General features: G+C 26.0%; 5 protein-coding genes across 5 annotated transcripts; 2 read left to right on the top strand and 3 right to left on the bottom strand.

The window, feature by feature from the left end:
* Window positions 1-4,946: 4,946 nt before the first annotated feature.
* LOC111617725 lies at window positions 4,947-5,936 on the top strand. The gene is made up of 5 exons (XM_023359013.1): window positions 4,947-5,091; window positions 5,237-5,310; window positions 5,386-5,466; window positions 5,566-5,637; window positions 5,714-5,936. Exons 1-5 carry the CDS (start codon window positions 4,995-4,997, stop codon window positions 5,759-5,761), a joined length of 372 nt encoding a protein of 123 aa, XP_023214781.1. The 5' UTR covers window positions 4,947-4,994; the 3' UTR covers window positions 5,762-5,936.
* A 382-nt stretch (window positions 5,937-6,318) lies between these two features.
* On the bottom strand, window positions 6,319-7,135 carry LOC111617726. Its single transcript, XM_023359014.1, has 5 exons — window positions 6,990-7,135; window positions 6,771-6,844; window positions 6,615-6,695; window positions 6,444-6,515; window positions 6,319-6,367 (listed from the first exon to the last, which is right to left on the bottom strand). The coding sequence occupies exons 1-5, from the start codon at window positions 7,084-7,086 to the stop codon at window positions 6,320-6,322; spliced, it is 372 nt and encodes a 123-aa protein (XP_023214782.1). The 5' UTR covers window positions 7,087-7,135; the 3' UTR covers window position 6,319.
* Window positions 7,136-7,504: 369 nt separating this feature from the next.
* Window positions 7,505-8,319, bottom strand: LOC111617720. The gene is made up of 5 exons (XM_023359008.1): window positions 8,175-8,319; window positions 7,956-8,029; window positions 7,800-7,880; window positions 7,629-7,700; window positions 7,505-7,552 (listed from the first exon to the last, which is right to left on the bottom strand). The coding sequence occupies exons 1-5, from the start codon at window positions 8,269-8,271 to the stop codon at window positions 7,505-7,507; spliced, it is 372 nt and encodes a 123-aa protein (XP_023214776.1). The 5' UTR covers window positions 8,272-8,319.
* A 3,530-nt stretch (window positions 8,320-11,849) lies between these two features.
* LOC111617724 lies at window positions 11,850-12,839 on the top strand. The gene is made up of 5 exons (XM_023359012.1): window positions 11,850-11,994; window positions 12,140-12,213; window positions 12,289-12,369; window positions 12,469-12,540; window positions 12,617-12,839. Exons 1-5 carry the CDS (start codon window positions 11,898-11,900, stop codon window positions 12,662-12,664), a joined length of 372 nt encoding a protein of 123 aa, XP_023214780.1. The 5' UTR covers window positions 11,850-11,897; the 3' UTR covers window positions 12,665-12,839.
* A 382-nt stretch (window positions 12,840-13,221) lies between these two features.
* On the bottom strand, window positions 13,222-14,037 carry LOC111617721. The gene is made up of 5 exons (XM_023359009.1): window positions 13,893-14,037; window positions 13,674-13,747; window positions 13,518-13,598; window positions 13,347-13,418; window positions 13,222-13,270 (listed from the first exon to the last, which is right to left on the bottom strand). The coding sequence occupies exons 1-5, from the start codon at window positions 13,987-13,989 to the stop codon at window positions 13,223-13,225; spliced, it is 372 nt and encodes a 123-aa protein (XP_023214777.1). The 5' UTR covers window positions 13,990-14,037; the 3' UTR covers window position 13,222.
* Window positions 14,038-14,372: the final 335 nt, after the last annotated feature.

The raw sequence follows: 14,372 nt of genomic DNA, 5'->3' as shown, positions 1-14,372 counted from the left end.
TATTAGCTAAATACTACATTGCTCTCGTCTACTCTACAGGACAAGGCAATGTTGCCGTTGTTTGCTTTTCAAATAAATAGTCAACTGTCTCTGTCTGTCAATCATCGACCTGAAAACGAAGCAAGATATCAAATGAGTCCTAAGATATTACGTAACTTTTACCTGCGTACAGAGAGTCGCGATGCGTCAAAATTCCGACTCGAAGAGGCTGTTTAATGTTTAGCAATAAAGTTCAACAGCCTGCTTAAAAGTCTCGCCGATTATTTCAGGACTAGTACATCTAATAACCTCGTAGGATAAAACATTCGTGAATACAGTAATACCCCGAACTTACGCGATAGGTGGAACCGAGCGATAACCGCGTAAGTCGAATTCGCGTAAGTCGGGGTATAATTTTGCAATTTGTGTAAAATCCAAGTCGGATGTATGTAAGCCAATAAATGTTCTCGTTAATCTTATCTCGTCTTTTAATTCGTTCACGGTTACAAGAAATCACCACATAGAGTCTCTCGAGGCTCCGTAGATATAACAAACACAGAAATAAATAACACAAAATAAATTGTAGCTACGTGTCGATTCGCGCGATACGTCCGAACATGTAAGCTAAACAATAGTGTGGGGGGAGTGAGTAATCGAGAGTCGCGTGGCGCTCAAACAAAAGACGAATCGACGAGATTTGAAAATCGCGTAACTCCGGATTCGCGTAAGTCGGGGTAGGGTAAGTCGAGGTATTACTATATTGGTGATTTTTGGATACTTTTTAAATTTATCTTTATGAAATAAGTAATATAAGATAAGATAAAATTTTGGTCGCAGATAGCGTTCAATATATTAAATTTGAAAGTTTTGTTCCTGGAGTAAACTTTCATTATATAATTGTTAGCACACCGATCTCTTTTGTGAGAAGAAGAATATAATAAAATCGTAAAAGTGTTGTAGTTTTATGTTAAATATACAAACAAAATAGGCCTATTGATGGCAAGTGAACTGTTTTTTCATATTTCCATAAACTAAGAACTGCACATATATTTAAACACACGGTTATTATTTTTTATTGTATTGCGCTTTTAAATTTCCTTTAGTTATTTGCTAAACATTCTTAGCTTTCGCTGTGAAATTCTAGACATAATAAACACAGGAACTATTCAATAATGAATTATCGACGATAAGAGAAGCAGTTAATAACGATAGTAATATATCATATAATCAGATAATGTTACTTGAATATGTGATAAGTATCTATCACAGTTTTTACGTCAAAAATGAGGTACGACAAAATGACTAACATACCAGGAAATTACTCGAGAAGCCATCAAAATATCGTCGATGTGAAAGAGATAAATTTTTCGTGCTTTTTTAAGTGCAAAAAAAACATTCTTATCCTTTGTCGCTATTTGAGAAATAACTTGCATCTCTACCAGTGAAGTAGAGACTCATCGTAATATTTAATTAGTAAAAATAATATAAATCACGAAATTTTTAAATTAATTTTTCATATTACTCGTAATACAGTAGCTCTTTGTTATATCGCGCATGCCGGAAAACACATCAAATGAATATCAGATAGTGCGATATAACTAAAAACTATACATTTACATTTTCTGGTGAATACGCAAAATACAGCAATTTTTCGTAAACACCTTTTGAATAATTTACAATATTTGTTTAATTTGATAAATTTACTTTGAATAATTACAAGAATAATCTAAGTAATGCAATAACTTTAAAATCGGCACAGATTATTTTCAATGACTGCGCTATTTGTTAAACAATATAATATATTTTTGTCGTTACGAGGTTTCACAAACAATACAATTTGCGTTATTTTAATATGTTCATGTAATTTACAGTCACATTCGCATTCTATACCACAAAATACATTATAAACGATGTTGTAATGCATACCATAAAACTATAACTTTAACATTATAGCTTCATGGGGTCCACACAAATTTGAATTAAGTGGCCCCGTGTACAGTGTTGACTCGACATATTTTTCTTCGGGGAATGTTTTTGGAGAAAATCTTTTTTTTATAACAGATTGGTTCTTGTCTCTTGGGGCTCTTGTCAGTGTTTTCTTTTTTCTTGTTCGTAGTATAAGACGCCATCTAAAAAATCTTTGTAAATACAAATATTTTGGCTACAGTTTGAAAAAACTGTAGACCTATAAATTTCCATTGTCGTCTGTTTGTTAGTCTGTCCGTTTGTCTTTTCTTAAACTCGAAAACGGAGTTAGATAAATGAAAGACGAGATTAGATGTGAAAACCTTATAGGCCGGATCCTTTGACTATATGAGAACATCCGATTCAAACCGGAAGTCAAGTTACTCCAACTTAACTTTTTTCCGTGAAAGCAGTTGAAAAAATTGAAGTGCTTTGTTGACTTCACTCCGTCGACACCAATTGTGTGATCGACGCCTTGTTAGGATATAGATTCACACTCCAGACACCTAATGTGAAAAACAGCTTTATGTTCAGGATGGTTTAATTATAGTAGACAAGAAAGATCAGCCAAATCTCTCTGTCCGATACGTCACGGTGACATCAGTTATGATAGTTGTTATTTGTCCCAACTCGTGATTTGTAGTTAAACTTAAATATAGGAGGGTTATACTTCTACCTTACACGCGGGATCGACAATATACGCAGGAACAACGATGGAGTTAGGCACCTAGACGAGTTAGAATATAAAAAACTATTTATTCAATTAAACGAATCAATTGAATGTACATGAAATGATAACTAAAACGAATTAGTCAAAGGAGTAACTGTACAAAAATATAAATGGAGAGGTCACATACTAACTTCTAAATATATCACTTTTGAATAGACTTCCACCTGAGAGAGTGTACATCAAATATAATAATTTGTTGCATGTTTACAATACCTGTTTGTTACACTAGTTCTATAAAATTTTAGAAAATCTGCTAATATGTTTTATAAGATTATAAATTTTGAAAATTTAAAGTAAAAGAAATATACAGGTACAGTACCTCATATTTAAAAGTCAGATTTATGTTAATAAAATTCACAAACAAATAAACTATATGACTTATAAAATTTTCTTATAGAAAAAATAAACAATATTGAATTGATGTAAATATTTTATTCGTGCAATAATCGTTTAACGAACGTTCTGTCTGATTCTAACTTGTGCATAAATCTTGCAAAAAAACGAATACTAAAGTTCTCAAAAAGTACTCTAAATATATTAATCGCCGTATATTCTTTGAAATATTTTAGAATATTTTAAAACAAATATCGCTTTTATTTTATAATATTTCCTTTTCATTAAAGTTGAATTCTTACGATGTATACTGTACACGTGGATGTATTTTTAATCATTTAGGAAATGAAATTAATCTACTTCCTACGATTAAAACTTTCTACTAATGTTTAAAGTGATTTCCGCATATTCAAAATTTTTATCTCATAAGATATGTTGTCAATTAGGATATTTAATTCTATTGATAAATTGGTAATATATATAACCTTCCATCATAACTGAAATTCATTAGATTTTAATAAATAAATATTGGTAAAAATAAAGATTAATTCAAAAGTTAGTTAACCCAAATATATTTTAAAAACGGTTTAAACCGGCGTAGAATCGTCGATCATACTGACAAAACCTTTAAATATATCTCGGTAAACGGACTTTTTGACTGCTTTATATAAATTTATTACAGTATTTCTATTTTAATTTTAACTAAATCTTTCTATAATTGTTGAAAAAATATAAAACAATGGGATCGGTAAGAATACTAAAAATATATTTCTAAAAATAAAAATTATTCTCAGACAAAATAGACGAGTAAATTAAAACACTCTTTCCTAGACCGACTTCCAGTGATTAAATAAGCGGACAATCTTTCTATTTAAGATTAAAGATATAGATCTACTAACATGTAATAAAGCAATTGAATAAGCAATTATATTTAAATTAAATTAATTTACATCACAAATCAATATTTTTAAAAATAAAACTCACAAAATGTTTAATTTTATTAATTTTTCAACACTATTACAAAATAAATGTCATAAAAATAAGTAAATGATTGTGTTTAATCTTATTAGACAAGGTATAATAGGTTGTTCGAAAGTCGAGTTATATTTTAAGATATTTTTTTAAGAACGATAAAATCCGTTTTGAAACATCTGCATGTTATTAAATAATTCTTAAAACTAATCTTAAAAAATATATCGGTTAACAGACTTTTGAGCAATCCTATGTAATTGATAAAAAAAAAATTAGAATTATATTTGATCAGAGTATTTAAAAATGACGATTTAAATTTTCAAAAAATAAAATAAAATTGTTTTATTTATAATATAATAAATATACGAACTACATCTGAACCAAATATATAAAGCAAACAATATTCAATATTATTTTCGATTTATTTGAAAATTTAATAGTTTGTTTAATAATAATTGTTACATAGTTTCGACTTAAATATTTTTATGCATTTTTTTAATTTCGTATAATTTAAAAAAAAAATATTCTTATAAAAATAAAAATTAATAAATCATTCGTTGAATATTTACTGACTTGATTGTAAAAGCTTTTATATAACTTGTTTTCTCCACCTGGAAACTCAGTAAACATAATTATTTTTAGTATTTAATCATGAGTATGTGTGTAAATGCATTGTTATGACGTATGTGGCGGCCTTTGGCTATACTAACCATCCCTCATCCTAATCTCGAATAAACTAATTATTAGAAATAATTTTAACTTTTCAAAATGAAATCTACTCTTGTTTCAAAACTTAAAGTAATTTTTAATTTTTTGATTTTAGTAAATTTTAACAATTTCCCTTCTTTTAAGGGTTAAAAACAAAAAGGAAACAGTTTTTATAACGTTTCCTTTATTGTAAAATAGATAAGTTAATTGCTTTTCCTGTGATTAATTGCTAAAGAAAATATAAATAACCGAGAATTACGTATCAAATTATTTTAAAAGTAAATTCTTTCTTTGCAAGAAGTGCAAAATGAAGTTGTGCATTTTACTTGTTTTAGGAGTGATTGTATGCAATTTATGTGCCATCAATGGCTTTAGAATGAAAAGACAGATAGATGACTTTTGCGGTGAGTGTGAGAAATTTCGTATTTAATTCTTAAATGTTAACAATAAAGTATCTTAATTTTAGACAGATTTTAAAAAATTTCATAGTTTTAGATATATAAAAGTATATTACAATCGCACTTCTATTTAATTTATACTGTTTTTCAGGTTTGCCTGTAAAACTTCGAAGTACTATATGGAATTGTATCGAGTCGCAACTTTCCTTTAAGGATAGGCAAACGGTTAGTTATTTTAATATAATTAAATAAAATATTTTTAAGATGTATAAATATTAATATTCAAATATGATTTGTCAGTATTCAGGTATTGCCCTGTGTTTTAATGAAGCTAACTTTGTTGACGTCATGAATAGAATGTGTGGCAAAACAGAAGATGAGGTAATATATTTTCATTGGTTTTAGTATAATTAAAAACATAAATGAATATATTTACATAACAATTACTGAAATATAATTTATGTAATTTCTATTTCGTAGATTGATGCAATGGCAGCACTGCATGAAGATTGTTTGGAAGAGCTGGACATGGATGATGAATCAAATGAAATCGTAAGTTAAAAATAAAAAATAAACACAAATTTTCTTTTTATTTCTACTTAATTATTTGCAATTTTTATACTTTTAGGATGCGGACGAAGAAGAGGTAGCGAATTGTGTTATGAATAATATGTGAATAAAAAACATTGACATGCACGATTCGCCGCTGTATAGTTTATCCAATGTTGAGCCATCTATTAATTTTCATTAAATGTGCATAATTAATCCTTGTAAACTTTAATAATTTGTTTTTAAATTTAATAATATTTGCTTGTAATAAATTAGAAAATTTTAAATAAACAGTTTTGCATTACGAATTAGACTTTTTCATTTCGATGTGAAAAATAATTTTAAATAAAAAATATCGTAAATTCTCACATATAAAACTGTGAAAAAATTATTTAGAATATATATATATATATATTCTAAATAATTTTTTCACAGTTTTATATGTGAGAATTTACGATATTTTTTATTTAAAATTATTTTTCACATCGAAATGAAAAAGTCTAATTCGTAATGCAAAACTGTTTATTTAAAATTTTCTAATTTATTACAAGCAAATATTATTAAATTTAAAAACAAATTATTAAAGTTTACAAGGATTAATTATGCACATTTAATGAAAATTAATAGATGGCTCAACATTGGATAAACTATACAGCGGCGAATCGTGCATGTCAATGTTTTTTATTCACATATTATTTATAACACAATTCGCTACCTCTTCTTCGTCCGCATCCTAAAAGTATAAAAATTGCAAATAATTAAGTAGAAATAAAAAGAAAATTTGTGTTTATTTTTTATTTTTAACTTACGATTTCATTTGATTCATCATCCATGTCCAGCTCTTCCAAACAATCTTCATGCAGTTCTACCATTGCATCAATCTACGAAATAGAAATTACATAAATTATATTTCAGTAATTGTTATGTAAATATATTCATTTATGTTTTTAATTATACTAAAACCAATGAAAATATATTACCTCATCTTCTGTTTTGCCACACATTCTATTCATGACGTCAACAAAGTTAGCTTCATTAAAACACAGGGCAATACCTGAATACTGACAAATCATATTTGAATATTAATATTTATACATCTTAAAAATATTTTATTTAATTATATTAAAATAACTAACCGTTTGCCTATCCTTAAAGGAAAGTTGCGACTCGATACAATTCCATATAGTACTTCGAAGTTTTACAGGCAAACCTGAAAAACAGTATAAATTAAATAGAAGTGCGATTGTAATATACTTTTATATATCTAAAACTATGAAATTTTTTAAAATCTGTCTAAAATTAAGATACTTTATTGTTAACATTTAAGAATTAAATACGAAATTTCTCACACTCACCGCAAAAGTCATCTATCTGTCTTTTCATTCTAAAGCCATTGATGGCACATAAATTGCATACAATCACTCCTAAAACAAGTAAAATGCACAACTTCATTTTGCACTTCTTGCAAAGAAAGAATTTACTTTTAAAATAATTTGATACGTAATTCTCGGTTATTTATATTTTCTTTAGCAATTAATCACAGGAAAAGCAATTAACTTATCTATTTTACAATAAAGGAAACGTTATAAAAACTGTTTCCTTTTTGTTTTTAACCCTTAAAAGAAGGGAAATTGTTAAAATTTACTAAAATCAAAAAATTAAAAATTACTTTAAGTTTTGAAACAAGAGTAGATTTCATTTTGAAAAGTTAAAATTATTTCTAATAATTAGTTTATTCGAGATTAGGATGAGGGATGGTTAGTATAGCCAAAGGCCGCCACATACGTCATAACAATGCATTTACACACATACTCATGATTAAATACTAAAAATAATTATGTTTACTGAGTTTCCAGGTGGAGAAAACAAGTTATATAAAAGCTTNAACACAATTCGCTACCTCTTCTTCGTCCGCATCCTAAAAGTATAAAAATTGCAAATAATTAAGTAGAAATAAAAAGAAAATTTGTGTTTATTTTTTATTTTTAACTTACGATTTCATTTGATTCATCATCCATGTCCAGCTCTTCCAAACAATCTTCATGCAGTGCTGCCATTGCATCAATCTACGAAATAGAAATTACATAAATTATATTTCAGTAATTGTTATGTAAATATATTCATTTATGTTTTTAATTATACTAAAACCAATGAAAATATATTACCTCATCTTCTGTTTTGCCACACATTCTATTCATGACGTCAACAAAGTTAGCTTCATTAAAACACAGGGCAATACCTGAATACTGACAAATCATATTTGAATATTAATATTTATACATCTTAAAAATATTTTATTTAATTATATTAAAATAACTAACCGTTTGCCTATCCTTAAAGGAAAGTTGCGACTCGATACAATTCCATATAGTACTTCGAAGTTTTACAGGCAAACCTGAAAAACAGTATAAATTAAATAGAAGTGCGATTGTAATATACTTTTATATATCTAAAACTATGAAATTTTTTAAAATCTGTCTAAAATTAAGATACTTTATTGTTAACATTTAAGAATTAAATACGAAATTTCTCACACTCACCGCAAAAGTCATCTATCTGTCTTTTCATTCTAAAGCCATTGATGGCACATAAATTGCATACAATCACTCCTAAAACAAGTAAAATGCACAACTTCATTTTGCACTTCTTGCAAAGAAAGAATTTACTTTTAAAATAATTTGATACGTAATTCTCGGTTATTTATATTTTCTTTAGCAATTAATCACAGGAAAAGCAATTAACTTATCTATTTTACAATAAAGGAAACGTTATAAAAACTGTTTCCTTTTTGTTTTTAACCCTTAAAAGAAGGGAAATTGTTAAAATTTACTAAAATCAAAAATTTAAAAATTACTTTAAGTTTTGAAACAAGAGTAGATTTCATTTTGAAAAGTTAAAATTATTTCTAATAATTAGTTTATTCGAGATTAGGATGAGGGATGGTTAGTATAGCCAAAGGCCGCCACATACGTCATAACAATGCATTTACACACATACTCATGATTAAATACTAAAAATAATTATGTTTACTGAGTTTCCAGGTGGAGAAAACAAGTTATATAAAAGCTTTTACAAACAAGTCAGTAAATATTCAACGAAAGATTTATTAATTTTTATTTTTCGTATAAGAATCGAATTTCAACGAAGGGTTTGTTAATGATCGAATTCTTAAAGACCTTATCTCTTTTCTANGAAAACCAACGTATTTTTTATACAAAACTATTCATTTTATGTTATTTATTATTTAACAATTTTATTCAATTGTAGTTCTTCCAATTGTGAACCTATAACAGAATCCATAAAACTACAATTATTTTGTACATATAAACTATTATTAACTCAAGTAAAAATTTATTTTAAACAAATTTTATCGTATTTGTTCATCAATTTAAGATTTTAGTTCTAATGTTTTTCTCCCAACTCGAACAATTCGGTATTCGAACGGATGTTTAGAGCAAAACGACCGAACGAACACGACCTCATAAAACTAATATTTTATTAATGGCAAATATTTTTATTTTACCTTTAATTTTGTCATGCACAAAAATTTTCTATAATTAAAATGAATAAAATCAACTTTACCACTCTGTATAAAAAATGTGACGAAATAAGTCATCAACTCTCCAAAATGACAGTAATGTGAGATTAAACTTGTATTTACTTTATATATTTAGTATGTTAAGGTTTTTTTTTGTGTGTGTGATTTATGCGCGCTAGGCTTGTAAGGTTTCGTTAAATTTGTGTTAAATACAACTTAAAATGCAGTTTTTGGTGGTCTAGAACGAATCATTTACATTATTTCTTATGGGAAAAGTTCGTTCAGTATTCAAACAAATTGGCACTCGAACACCTTTTTGAATGAAATAAGGAACTGTATCTCTGTATATTTAATTTAATATGTATATATATATATATATGTAATATATCAATATGTATATATATATATATATTTATATATATACATATATATACACATACATTTTACAACAGTATTTATTAGCATATAACTATTTTTTATTTTAACGTTTTTAATGCGTGTTAATAATGCGTATTTTTATACATATTATTATTTGAATTATTTTAGTGTTCACCTTTTTTAAATAAATTTTTATGAACTGTAAATTATTATGTATTTACTATTACTTAAAGTTCTTTATTTTTTCTAACTTATATGTCTAATCTAAAGTTCAATTTTTCTATTCTTTTCGTTCTTCTTTTAATGATTTCTACATTTTCTTTTCTTGTAATTATTTTATCTTTTTCTAATTTTTAATAGTTTTAAAATTAGGGGAGACCGGGGCAACTTCGGCATGCGGGGCAAGTTTGTCAAGCGCTTTTTTTAAAAAACAAATTAAAAGGAGACTTTGGTTATAGGTTAGGCAGTTGAGTTTTATTGGTGGCTTGTTGAGTGTAGTGTTTTTATTGTTCTCCAACAAGCGTAGTTGAATTATCAAGNTTCTCAAAAAGTACTCTAAATATATTAATCGCCGTATATTCTTTGAAATATTTTAGAATATTTTAAAACAAATATCGCTTTTATTTTATAATATTTCCTTTTCATTAAAGTTGAATTCTTACGATGTATACTGTACACGTGGATGTATTTTTAATCATTTAGGAAATGAAATTAATCTACTTCCTACGATTAAAACTTTCTACTAATGTTTAAAGTGATTTCCGCATATTCAAAATTTTTATCTCATAAGATATGTTGTCAATTAGGATATTTAATTCTATTGATAAATTGGTAATATATATAACCTTCCATCATAACTGAAATTCATTAGATTTTAATAAATAAATATTGGTAAAAATAAAGATTAATTCAAAAGTTAGTTAACCCAAATATATTTTAAAAACGGTTTAAACCGGCGTAGAATCGTCGATCATACTGACAAAACCTTTAAATATATCTCGGTAAACGGACTTTTTGACTGCTTTATATAAATTTATTACAGTATTTCTATTTTAATTTTAACTAAATCTTTCTATAATTGTTGAAAAAATATAAAACAATGGGATCGGTAAGAATACTAAAAATATATTTCTAAAAATAAAAATTATTCTCAGACAAAATAGACGAGTAAATTAAAACACTCTTTCCTAGACCGACTTCCAGTGATTAAATAAGCGGACAATCTTTCTATTTAAGATTAAAGATATAGATCTACTAACATGTAATAAAGCAATTGAATAAGCAATTATATTTAAATTAAATTAATTTACATCACAAATCAATATTTTTAAAAATAAAACTCACAAAATGTTTAATTTTATTAATTTTTCAACACTATTACAAAATAAATGTCATAAAAATAAGTAAATGATTGTGTTTAATCTTATTAGACAAGGTATAATAGGTTGTTCGAAAGTCGAGTTATATTTTAAGATATTTTTTTAAGAACGATAAAATCCGTTTTGAAACATCTGCATGTTATTAAATAATTCTTAAAACTAATCTTAAAAAATATATCGGTTAACAGACTTTTGAGCAATCCTATGTAATTGATAAAAAAAAAATTAGAATTATATTTGATCAGAGTATTTAAAAATGACGATTTAAATTTTCAAAAAATAAAATAAAATTGTTTTATTTATAATATAATAAATATACGAACTACATCTGAACCAAATATATAAAGCAAACAATATTCAATATTATTTTCGATTTATTTGAAAATTTAATAGTTTGTTTAATAATAATTGTTACATAGTTTCGACTTAAATATTTTTATGCATTTTTTTAATTTCGTATAATTTAAAAAAAAAATATTCTTATAAAAATAAAAATTAATAAATCATTCGTTGAATATTTACTGACTTGATTGTAAAAGCTTTTATATAACTTGTTTTCTCCACCTGGAAACTCAGTAAACATAATTATTTTTAGTATTTAATCATGAGTATGTGTGTAAATGCATTGTTATGACGTATGTGGCGGCCTTTGGCTATACTAACCATCCCTCATCCTAATCTCGAATAAACTAATTATTAGAAATAATTTTAACTTTTCAAAATGAAATCTACTCTTGTTTCAAAACTTAAAGTAATTTTTAATTTTTTGATTTTAGTAAATTTTAACAATTTCCCTTCTTTTAAGGGTTAAAAACAAAAAGGAAACAGTTTTTATAACGTTTCCTTTATTGTAAAATAGATAAGTTAATTGCTTTTCCTGTGATTAATTGCTAAAGAAAATATAAATAACCGAGAATTACGTATCAAATTATTTTAAAAGTAAATTCTTTCTTTGCAAGAAGTGCAAAATGAAGTTGTGCATTTTACTTGTTTTAGGAGTGATTGTATGCAATTTATGTGCCATCAATGGCTTTAGAATGAAAAGACAGATAGATGACTTTTGCGGTGAGTGTGAGAAATTTCGTATTTAATTCTTAAATGTTAACAATAAAGTATCTTAATTTTAGACAGATTTTAAAAAATTTCATAGTTTTAGATATATAAAAGTATATTACAATCGCACTTCTATTTAATTTATACTGTTTTTCAGGTTTGCCTGTAAAACTTCGAAGTACTATATGGAATTGTATCGAGTCGCAACTTTCCTTTAAGGATAGGCAAACGGTTAGTTATTTTAATATAATTAAATAAAATATTTTTAAGATGTATAAATATTAATATTCAAATATGATTTGTCAGTATTCAGGTATTGCCCTGTGTTTTAATGAAGCTAACTTTGTTGACGTCATGAATAGAATGTGTGGCAAAACAGAAGATGAGGTAATATATTTTCATTGGTTTTAGTATAATTAAAAACATAAATGAATATATTTACATAACAATTACTGAAATATAATTTATGTAATTTCTATTTCGTAGATTGATGCAATGGCAGCACTGCATGAAGATTGTTTGGAAGAGCTGGACATGGATGATGAATCAAATGAAATCGTAAGTTAAAAATAAAAAATAAACACAAATTTTCTTTTTATTTCTACTTAATTATTTGCAATTTTTATACTTTTAGGATGCGGACGAAGAAGAGGTAGCGAATTGTGTTATGAATAATATGTGAATAAAAAACATTGACATGCACGATTCGCCGCTGTATAGTTTATCCAATGTTGAGCCATCTATTAATTTTCATTAAATGTGCATAATTAATCCTTGTAAACTTTAATAATTTGTTTTTAAATTTAATAATATTTGCTTGTAATAAATTAGAAAATTTTAAATAAACAGTTTTGCATTACGAATTAGACTTTTTCATTTCGATGTGAAAAATAATTTTAAATAAAAAATATCGTAAATTCTCACATATAAAACTGTGAAAAAATTATTTAGAATATATATATATATATATTCTAAATAATTTTTTCACAGTTTTATATGTGAGAATTTACGATATTTTTTATTTAAAATTATTTTTCACATCGAAATGAAAAAGTCTAATTCGTAATGCAAAACTGTTTATTTAAAATTTTCTAATTTATTACAAGCAAATATTATTAAATTTAAAAACAAATTATTAAAGTTTACAAGGATTAATTATGCACATTTAATGAAAATTAATAGATGGCTCAACATTGGATAAACTATACAGCGGCGAATCGTGCATGTCAATGTTTTTTATTCACATATTATTTATAACACAATTCGCTACCTCTTCTTCGTCCGCATCCTAAAAGTATAAAAATTGCAAATAATTAAGTAGAAATAAAAAGAAAATTTGTGTTTATTTTTTATTTTTAACTTACGATTTCATTTGATTCATCATCCATGTCCAGCTCTTCCAAACAATCTTCATGCAGTGCTGCCATTGCATCAATCTACGAAATAGAAATTACATAAATTATATTTCAGTAATTGTTATGTAAATATATTCATTTATGTTTTTAATTATACTAAAACCAATGAAAATATATTACCTCATCTTCTGTTTTGCCACACATTCTATTCATGACGTCAACAAAGTTAGCTTCATTAAAACACAGGGCAATACCTGAATACTGACAAATCATATTTGAATATTAATATTTATACATCTTAAAAATATTTTATTTAATTATATTAAAATAACTAACCGTTTGCCTATCCTTAAAGGAAAGTTGCGACTCGATACAATTCCATATAGTACTTCGAAGTTTTACAGGCAAACCTGAAAAACAGTATAAATTAAATAGAAGTGCGATTGTAATATACTTTTATATATCTAAAACTATGAAATTTTTTAAAATCTGTCTAAAATTAAGATACTTTATTGTTAACATTTAAGAATTAAATACGAAATTTCTCACACTCACCGCAAAAGTCATCTATCTGTCTTTTCATTCTAAAGCCATTGATGGCACATAAATTGCATACAATCACTCCTAAAACAAGTAAAATGCACAACTTCATTTTGCACTTCTTGCAAAGAAAGAATTTACTTTTAAAATAATTTGATACGTAATTCTCGGTTATTTATATTTTCTTTAGCAATTAATCACAGGAAAAGCAATTAACTTATCTATTTTACAATAAAGGAAACGTTATAAAAACTGTTTCCTTTTTGTTTTTAACCCTTAAAAGAAGGGAAATTGTTAAAATTTACTAAAATCAAAAAATTAAAAATTACTTTAAGTTTTGAAACAAGAGTAGATTTCATTTTGAAAAGTTAAAATTATTTCTAATAATTAGTTTATTCGAGATTAGGATGAGGGATGGTTAGTATAGCCAAAGGCCGCCACATACGTCATAACAATGCATTTACACACATACTCATGATTAAATACTAAAAATAA

Source organism: Centruroides sculpturatus, unplaced genomic scaffold, assembly GCF_000671375.1.
Source record: "Centruroides sculpturatus isolate CEXI.00-Female unplaced genomic scaffold, Cexi_2.0 scaffold1822, whole genome shotgun sequence".
NCBI lineage: Eukaryota > Metazoa > Arthropoda > Arachnida > Scorpiones > Buthidae > Centruroides > Centruroides sculpturatus.
The sequence above is the reverse complement of the archived record's forward strand: the minus strand, read 5'-3'. Positions and strand labels throughout refer to the sequence as shown.

What these genes read in the sequence shown, in the direction of transcription:
- LOC111617726 (XM_023359014.1), bottom strand. Translation starts at nt 7,086, where the DNA reads ATGAAGTTGTGCATTTTACTTGTTTTAGGAGTGATTGTATGCAATTTA. An exon ending in ACAGATAGATGACTTTTGCG is followed by an intron (nt 6,845 to 6,989) that starts GTGAGTGTGAGA and finishes ACTGTTTTTCAG; the next exon opens with GTTTGCCTGTAAAACTTCGA. An exon ending in GTGGCAAAACAGAAGATGAG is followed by an intron (nt 6,516 to 6,614) that starts GTAATATATTTT and finishes TCTATTTCGTAG; the next exon opens with ATTGATGCAATGGTAGAACT.
- LOC111617724 (XM_023359012.1), top strand. Translation starts at nt 11,898, where the DNA reads ATGAAGTTGTGCATTTTACTTGTTTTAGGAGTGATTGTATGCAATTTA. An exon ending in ACAGATAGATGACTTTTGCG is followed by an intron (nt 11,995 to 12,139) that starts GTGAGTGTGAGA and finishes ACTGTTTTTCAG; the next exon opens with GTTTGCCTGTAAAACTTCGA. An exon ending in ATGATGAATCAAATGAAATC is followed by an intron (nt 12,541 to 12,616) that starts GTAAGTTAAAAA and finishes TTATACTTTTAG; the next exon opens with GATGCGGACGAAGAAGAGGT.
- LOC111617721 (XM_023359009.1), bottom strand. Translation starts at nt 13,989, where the DNA reads ATGAAGTTGTGCATTTTACTTGTTTTAGGAGTGATTGTATGCAATTTA. An exon ending in GTGGCAAAACAGAAGATGAG is followed by an intron (nt 13,419 to 13,517) that starts GTAATATATTTT and finishes TCTATTTCGTAG; the next exon opens with ATTGATGCAATGGCAGCACT. An exon ending in ATGATGAATCAAATGAAATC is followed by an intron (nt 13,271 to 13,346) that starts GTAAGTTAAAAA and finishes TTATACTTTTAG; the next exon opens with GATGCGGACGAAGAAGAGGT.
- LOC111617725 (XM_023359013.1), top strand. Translation starts at nt 4,995, where the DNA reads ATGAAGTTGTGCATTTTACTTGTTTTAGGAGTGATTGTATGCAATTTA. An exon ending in CCTTTAAGGATAGGCAAACG is followed by an intron (nt 5,311 to 5,385) that starts GTTAGTTATTTT and finishes ATGATTTGTCAG; the next exon opens with TATTCAGGTATTGCCCTGTG. An exon ending in ATGATGAATCAAATGAAATC is followed by an intron (nt 5,638 to 5,713) that starts GTAAGTTAAAAA and finishes TTATACTTTTAG; the next exon opens with GATGCGGACGAAGAAGAGGT.